This window comes from Quercus suber, unplaced genomic scaffold (assembly GCF_002906115.3).
Source record: "Quercus suber isolate HL8 unplaced genomic scaffold, Cork oak 2.0 scaffold_338, whole genome shotgun sequence".
Taxonomy (NCBI): Eukaryota; Viridiplantae; Streptophyta; class Magnoliopsida; order Fagales; family Fagaceae; genus Quercus; species Quercus suber.
The window spans coordinates 681,633-689,836 of record NW_027069790.1 but is presented as its reverse complement, the minus strand read 5'-3'; the positions used below and the strand labels follow the sequence as shown (position 1 = coordinate 689,836).

At 33.1% G+C, this 8,204-nt stretch overlaps 2 protein-coding genes across 2 annotated transcripts; one reads left to right on the top strand and one right to left on the bottom strand.

The window, feature by feature from the left end:
- Nucleotides 1–661: 661 nt before the first annotated feature.
- LOC112038378 (leucine-rich repeat extensin-like protein 3) lies at nt 662–4,585 on the bottom strand. The gene is made up of 7 exons (XM_065759679.1): nt 4,438–4,585; nt 4,200–4,304; nt 3,930–4,056; nt 3,745–3,823; nt 1,606–1,740; nt 1,114–1,489; nt 662–1,026 (listed from the first exon to the last, which is right to left on the bottom strand). The coding sequence occupies exons 1-7, from the start codon at nt 4,478–4,480 to the stop codon at nt 989–991; spliced, it is 903 nt and encodes a 300-aa protein (XP_065615751.1). The 5' UTR covers nt 4,481–4,585; the 3' UTR covers nt 662–988.
- A 1,169-nt stretch (nt 4,586–5,754) lies between these two features.
- LOC112038379 (uncharacterized) lies at nt 5,755–7,919 on the top strand. Its single transcript, XM_065759678.1, has 2 exons — nt 5,755–5,824; nt 7,561–7,919. The coding sequence occupies exons 1-2, from the start codon at nt 5,755–5,757 to the stop codon at nt 7,917–7,919; spliced, it is 429 nt and encodes a 142-aa protein (XP_065615750.1).
- The last annotated feature ends 285 nt before the right edge of the window (nt 7,920–8,204 follow it).

Below are 8,204 nucleotides of genomic sequence, written 5' to 3'. Positions count from 1 at the left end.
GGTTTAGGCAAGAGACTTTGGTGTTGAGGAATGGGGTTGAGTTGCTTAAAGAATGCAAAAGGGAAAACATAACTCTTCAAGATAATACTCTTGGAAGAGACTAGCTCTAGGCTGTATTTTAGAAATTCAAATCAAGACTTGACTACAGGTGCAATAGCTTTGTTTATTTATAGATGGCGGGAATGCAAGGTGCATAAGGTATTCCATGTATATGATATATGTATTGCTTTCTTTTCTTCGTTTGATTCTATTATAAATTAAAGGTCCTGTTAATGACATCCTCATGAAAATTGTTATTAAACTATTTTAGAAAAAAAAAAAATTTTTGATATCACTTTTATGAAAAAATATAAAAAGTCGTCAAAACATATATATATATATATATTTAAAAATATTTTAAAATATTTTCTAAATTAACGTCTTTGGGGTATCCATTAACTTTTTCCACAACTTAATCTATTCATAAAAGTAAGAGTAATTCCTTGTGCTGCATAAGTTGCCTGATGATAAAAATAAATTTTAGTCATAAATGAACTGTGTTATAGCCACTGTTAAGATCTATCATATCCTGTTGGTGAGCCTTTTGGACATAGGATCCTAGCATCTGATTATCCAATATTGTAAGTTGTAATTAACCAGCTAAACATTTTTAAAAACTAGGTAACAATAAGAACAAGACTTAAAACTTCTTACAAAAGATCAAATACAAAGAAACACAATGCAAGGATGCACTGCATGAGTTTTTAATGCAATGCAAGAACGCCCTTTTTAATGAATGTTGTTCTATTTTCATGATTAAGCCATTTTTTTTCAAGGAAAAAAAAGGAACAGAGAAGGAGATTTTTCCACTAAAATCTTATGAAACATTTAAAATTCTTGTTAACTACAAAAAATTGGCCTTAAGTACACAACCACCCGTAACCAGCATAAACTAAATATGTTCAATCTTCACTCCGTTCAATTCCAAATGCAAGCAGTCAAGCCATTCTTAGTATCGTGGTGGAGGATATGCTCCAGAATAAGGACCTGATTGAAAAACAGACAGAAATTTAGTACAAGTGATGAGTTTAATAGTAGCAGAGCAGGAAGCGTGCACCTGAAAAAAAGGTTTACCTGGAGGATAATATGGTGAAGCTTGTGGAGGTGGTGGATATGGAGGTGGAGGATAAGCTGATGTTGGTGGGTATGGTGGGGGAGGATAGGTAGATGGCGGTGGTGCCGAGTATAGGGATGATGGATAACCTGCTGAATTAGGTGGGTATGAAGAATAGGGAGATGAGGTTGGGTAGGGAGATGAGGTGATAGGCTGAATTGGTTGGGTAGGGATGAGAGGCTGAATTGGTTGGGTAGGGAGATGAGCTAGGGTAGGCTGAATTGTTTGGGTAGGGGGATGAGGTTGGGTAGGCTGAATTGGTTGGGTATACAGGAGCTTGGGGTACAGGCGGCATTCCATATGGTGGTGCTGAGGAGCACAGCTTGATGCAGGTTTCTGCAATAGTCCAATACAATTCTTAACTCCCATAAAAAACAACCGCAATGAATAATACAAGACCAAGCTATTCAATAAAAATGCTAAGTACTGTAATGTAGCTTAATGTAACTTACAGCGGCATTAGAATAATGCATTATTAGTCGCACTTCTCCTGCTATCTGCAACAGAGAAAAACATACATTAATACAATAACAAGCAGCCTTGATAGACAAGTAAATTAATCCATGAAAATAAGACATGATCTGGGACTGCTATTAACTTGGGAAAATAATATAAAAAGTATTTGAAGGACTTTTGGGATAGAAATGATGTATCCCAAGTCTTATTTTGCAAATTTATTCCCAAATGGACACAGATCATACAGTTTTAAGATCAAACCATAACTCAACCTAAAGAAGGATGCCTTTATTATACTAGCTACAAAAGTAAAGGAATCTCCTTCTCTCCTATAATATTATCTACTCCCTTCTTTCCTTCATTCAATTTCTGCCATAACTCATAAAAAGACAGTTTATATATACATAATTAAAAAGAATTTGTGACTACTAAATACAGCTAGAACTTGAATTGTCAGATAACTCATATAAGGAATTACAGTATCTAACATTGAACACAATATATGGAACATCATATCCAAGATAATTTAGTACCAACCAAGACAAAAGAGTAATTTACTTAATAGTCCAGGAATTTGATTAGCAACACTATCAAATGAAACACAGTCAGAGGTGAAAAGGCACTTGCGAGAGTGAAGCAAGGCGCTGAACTCTAAATATTGTTATTATACAAGTAATGAACTCAAATAATATAGATTCCATGCTTGTTAGGCACAGTTTGAATTTTTCAAACGGGTAGGAGGCTCTATTAATTAATCTATGAGCAACATCTTATATTAAAAATTTTCATTGAAACGGAGAAAAGAGACACTCACTAACTTGAATTAAAGTGTAGAACTATCCTTTTTTGCTAAAGTACAAAACTACCTTCTTCTTCTTTCTTCTTATTTATTTATTTAATTCTTTTGGAGCTTAATTTCATAGTCTCAAGTGCCTTAAAATCTGTCAAGGTGCTCAAGTGCTAGCCTAGGATTTAAATGTGAGTGACTCACTAAAGGCGCCTTGCCTCACTATAGTGCCTAAGCAAGCACCTAGCTCCCCTTTGACTACACTCAATGAAATGCAAATATTTATCCACAAAAGCTGCCACCCTCCTCCCACCACCCCCCCCCCCCCCCCCCCAACCCAAAAAAAACCACTGGGAGGCAATTCATTTGTATAGGCAGTCCATTGTCCACCAGTAATCTGAAAGGTGCTTACATAATATAACATGCTCTCTGTGCTCCTAAAATGCTGCTGAATTTGCAGTCTTTCAACATCACAAAGAAACTTAGGAAGTCATAGTCCCAGACCCCATTTGAACAACTATTAGAATCTATTGAAATGCGTCAACTATTCTTTCTCACGATTCCAGAACACAAAAGCAATAGGCCAATGGTGCAACCTACTGCTTTAAAAACTACAAAGTTTACAAGAACCCTGCCCTTCTCCAGAAGAAGAAATTGGCTCTTTTGTGTCAGGCTGTCAACGCAGTAATCTGTCCACGCATGACGCTGATAAAGCCAGCCTCCTTCCATTAAACATTAATCGAGAGATGAACTAGAGAGAGTTAGGAGTTTTCCCAACAATATTAAAATTTTCAGCATTGTTGCATGCAGCATGTGATTGGGTTTTCAGGCAATAAGGTCCAAGGGCATGGTGGCATTGTTGCATAACACATAACTGTCCAAGGGCATTAAGTTCAGGCAATAAGGTCCAAGGGCATGGTGGCATTGTTGCATAACAAATAACTGTCCAAGGGCATTAAGTTCAGGCAATAAGGTCTAGAAAGGAAGAGTGGGACTGGGTTTTCTCAGCTAAATAAATACATTAAAAATTGGATTCAATATAATAAACACAGAATGCATTTGGAAACATGAAACCAACTAGGAAAACAAAAATTAAGTTAAAATTTGAGCATTGTAACAACTTCTACACACAGTATTCTACAGGTAACAACGAATTTAATTTGATTGTGTTACTATATAATCCAAACTTATTAATATATCAGGGCTGTGAATTAACCCAATAAAACTATCAAAGTCTTTCCATTACAAGAGTATGTGAAGATTCTCTTAATTTGAGCAAACTTAAACCCCTCCATCCACTTAAATTTTAGAAACAGATTATAAACTTATAAGGGTTAGTAATTTATAGCACTAACCTCCCAGTTTTAGTCTGCAGAGGCCAAGTGGTGTCGTCGAAACCCTGTGAAAGAACCTTCACCAATTGAACCCTATCAAAAATAAAAAAAAACACCCAATTAACAAAATTGATCCAAAAGGGTCTAAAAAGCACACAAAATCAATTCAAAAAACAAAAATATAAGACAAAGTAATTACTTTCCGCTGCCGATGAAATCGTCTACTGTAAGGGTATTGCTGTTCCAAACTGCAACATTTATCTCTCTAAGGCCTTCAATTAACGAAAACACAAACTTCTCTTGGAATACCGGAGTCTTATGACCATCTACACACACACAAAAAAATCAACATAACTCACACTATAAATCTATAGAAGCCTCAAAAATATAAAGAGAAATTAAAGGGGTTGAATTTGATATTCAGATTTGAGTTTGACATAGAGAGAGAATTGGTCAATTGGGTACGTACCAGTACAAGTTCTGGTGCGGAACTTGGTACTACCATATTCTAGGCACACGTACGGGTCTTGCCGTGAAATCCACTCGGTGTCTTTCAATCTGTTGCACCCAACAACTGTACCAAACCAAAAACGAGATTGAACACAAAAGACATGGACATGGGATTGAGTTTGTTGTTGTTAACATTGTTAGTTAACAACAGAAATAAAAAGGTACAAAATTGAAGGGAAAATAGTGAGTGTTATTACCAGTGACCTCAAGAAGCTGGCCTTGAATACCAAAATTCGACATGGGATGGTGAAACTCAAAGAGTTTAACAAAGTTGGATGTTGGAACCTGAGGTAGTAGATGCAGCGCTTGATTGACCTTCCTTTCTTTGAGGTCTTTGTCTTTATATATATAAATAAACTATTACGCGTAGCCTTTCACCCAAAAAAAAACCTATTACGCGTGGTCTTGTAAAGGTGTAGGACTTTATAAAACTTTTAGGTTTACCCAATCAACAAAATAAATAAAATAAATCCAATAAAAAACCAAAACCGCAAGTTTACAATGTGTTTTACAAAAAAAAAAAAATTCATTAAGCCTGTTTAAATATTAATAAAAAATAAAAATTATTTTACTATTCAACTTATTTTTGTATTATTTATGAACTTTACTACACTTTTAGGCACTATTCATGGGCTTCACTGTACTATTTCAATTAATTTTTACATTTATCTACATACAGTACTTTCAGCAATAAATTTTCAGTTTCAACAAAATAAACGGTATCTAAACAAATCCTAATTGTTGAATTGGCATGGTCACCATAAAATGGTTTGTCGTGAGTTCATGTGAAAATCATGAAACAACTTAACACTGTAAAAATGTGTGAAAAAGGTTGCATTTACATAACTCATCAAACACAAATAATATTAATAATAATATTGAAAGTAAATTGAATTTATTGATAGCAAGGGCGGCTTGATACATTTGGGGACCTAAGGTGAAAATTGGTTATCTTGTTTCATATATAAAATTACTATTAATCAACATGAACCTTGTTGAATTTTTTTATAAAAAAAAAAAATTATAAACACAAAAAAAATTTGACAAAACTTTTTTACATTTGTTGATGTGGCAGATTGATAGTAGTGAGTAAAAAAGTGATGTCAGTAGTGAATCTAGTTGAAAACTAGTAAAAGTTTGCTAACTTAACTATTGTGCAAGATGTTGTGAATTTTTTTGTGAATTGCTTTGTTCCTTTTCTTTTTTTCTTTTAGAAGTGCTACATTTAGAATATTTTTCATTAAGTGTTAAGTTGTTTCTTGTTTTCTAGTTGAATCTACCTCTAAAATTATTTTTTCGCAGTTAATAACAACCTTTAACAATCTGCTATTAAGTTTTTTGTAAAAATGTTGTGAAAAATGTTATGAACATAGTATTTTTTTTCTCTTTTTTATTTGTTTTTTATTTGACAAAAAAATATTATTTTATTTATTGGTAATATTTTGGCTTAATTAATACTATTGGTTAAAATTTAGGAGCGTTTTTTTGATTTGGGACCTTAGGCGGCCAAATCAATGGCTTATACCATTGAGCCGGCCCTGATTGATAGTGACCTTAAAGAAACCAACCATGACTGGTTCAAAGGTTTTTTTTTTTTTTTTTTTTTAAAGAAACCAACCATGACTGGTTCAAAGTTTTTTTTTTTTTTTTTTTTTTTTTTGAGGAATTGCTTAAAAGTCTATCTTTGTTTTAGCTAATAAGGACAAAATCTTTTTCAATCTCATTGGAGTCATTTTCTAGCTTATTCCACGTGAGATAATTTTTCCTTAAAATAAAATTGAAATTTCCAACTCCTTTCTATTTTTGAAGGACTGAATTTTCTTCACTAGTTTAAAATCCATTTCTTTTTGCATGAGAAACTTTTTCCTCCAAAGTAAATCGAAATTTCAGAGCGATAATAATTATGCTTATATATTTTTTTTTATATAAAATACAATTTAATACTAGTTGAATTTTTTTTTCTTTCTAAACTTTGAGAATATCAACTTTTAGAGAAAACATTTTTGGAAGGAGAACACTTGGTCAAAATTGGACATTATTTTTATTTGAAGGCCTAAATCAATATTGAGATGACTTTTCAAAATCAAATGGTCTAATAATGCTCTGTATAATGGTGAACGGCAACTAAACTTAACATATCAAAAAAATTTATTTACAGGCTGCTCATTCTAAGATTCCCAAAGACATTGCATCATGTTTTTCTCAACGTTGTACTATTGTTTATTTCTATTAAATCATTATGTTTCTTGGTTTGGGTAAAATATCTTTTTTGTTTATTAAATTTTGTAGGTTTTTGTTTATTAACTTTTGTATAAACTAAAAAACTACTTTTGAAGTTTTTTTTGGGGGGATGTGGTTTTCTTTTTTGACCCAAAAGTCACAATTTTTTAATGGTTTAGATTAGGAGCTCAATGCAATTGAGATATGTGTTCAAAATTGATTATGTGTCCATATCATAATCAATCCAATGTAATAGAGCACCGGACCAAGCTTTATGTTTTTTTCATTTTTTTGCTTTAAAAAAAAAAAAAAGGCAAAATGTTAACTAATGCCCTAAGGGAAATGGTTTACAAACTATTTTTAGAAAAATGATAAAATAATAAATATTGTTGGTAGCTTTTTATATTTTTCATTAAAATGATGTCAAAACATTTATACTATAGTTTATTAACAATTACCCTAAGAGCATCCGTTAACATGACTAAAAAAAATAATTTTATCATTATAATGCAAGGAAGGGGATAATCGAACCCTGATTCGTCTCAAGAAGAAAAGTAAGTAGCACACGAGTTACAAGGTTATGATTATGTGAGTTCAAGGTGGATAAACAAATAGCACGCAGCTATAAGGGTATGCTTATGTCACTTAGGTAGAAATCTAACGAGGGTAAAGAAAAATATTTACAATAATTTTATAATAAATATAAGGTGATAAATTGTTACTATAAGTAGAAAGATAATTTTAGTAATTAATACAAATTAAAACTAATAGCAATTTGACACTAAAAATTTATTATGAAATTATTAAAAAAATGTTATCAATGAAACATTAATTTTTATTGTAAAATTATTATAAAAATATTATCAACCTACTAAATTCAATCTCTCGCTTGCTCTCTCTTTCGAGGGAAAAGACGTAGAAGATACTGGCCCCGTGTGCGTTGTCAGCGTGTAATAAAAGGTTACACGTCTGCGCGTCCAAGAAGTTTTCAGCGCTTGCCCGTTACTACTTCGTCAGGATCAGCCTAGAAACGATTAGGAAAAAGACAAGACAAAACAAAAATTAATGTCCGCGTTAATAAAAACTAGGCTCCTTCACAGCTTATTCTCACTCAACTGCTCGGTGGATTCCTCCCTCTGCTCCCACGTTGAAAGTAAACTACGATGGAGCGGTTTTTCGTGAAACCAACGAGGCCGGGTTAGGTGCTGTCATCAGGAACAGTGCAGGTAGAGTGGTAGCTTCCAGTGTTGAGAGGATTACCCTTCCCCAGACAGTGGCAGAAGTGGAAGCAGCAGCAGCTCGACGGGCCATTCTCCTTACGAAGGAGCTGAATCTTAGCTCCATTACTTTGGAAGGTGATTCAGAGATCATTACCCGTGCACTACAAGATGCAGAGCAGTCCTTGGCTACCTTTGGCAACCTTATAGGAAATAAGATTTCACGCAGACCCTTTTCTTAATTGTAATTTTTCTTATGTTATTAGACATGCGAGACATGTCAGCGGCCTAGTTGGCGGCCTACGATTGTTTTTGCCGATTCTGACTGAGCTTTTCTTTTAATGAAATTCAGTTTACTTCTCAAAAAGAAAAAAAAAAAGTATACATTAATACTTTTTTTTTTATACCATTTTTTTTTATAGACATTAAAATCGAATTTAAACTCAGATCGGTTTTGATACAGTTAAAAATTGAAAATTGAAAAATACCGTAATAAATAATTTTTAAATGTGTAAATAGTACCGTGA

What these genes read in the sequence shown, in the direction of transcription:
- LOC112038379 (XM_065759678.1), top strand. Translation starts at nt 5,755, where the DNA reads ATGGCTTATACCATTGAGCCGGCCCTGATTGATAGTGACCTTAAAGAA. An exon ending in CAACCATGACTGGTTCAAAG is followed by an intron (nt 5,825 to 7,560) that starts GTTTTTTTTTTT and finishes GCTCCTTCACAG; the next exon opens with CTTATTCTCACTCAACTGCT.
- LOC112038378 (XM_065759679.1), bottom strand. Translation starts at nt 4,480, where the DNA reads ATGTCGAATTTTGGTATTCAAGGCCAGCTTCTTGAGGTCACTG. An exon ending in CCAGCTTCTTGAGGTCACTG is followed by an intron (nt 4,305 to 4,437) that starts GTAATAACACTC and finishes GGTTTGGTACAG; the next exon opens with TTGTTGGGTGCAACAGATTG. An exon ending in TTCACCATATTATCCTCCAG is followed by an intron (nt 1,027 to 1,113) that starts GTAAACCTTTTT and finishes TTTTTCAATCAG; the next exon opens with GTCCTTATTCTGGAGCATAT.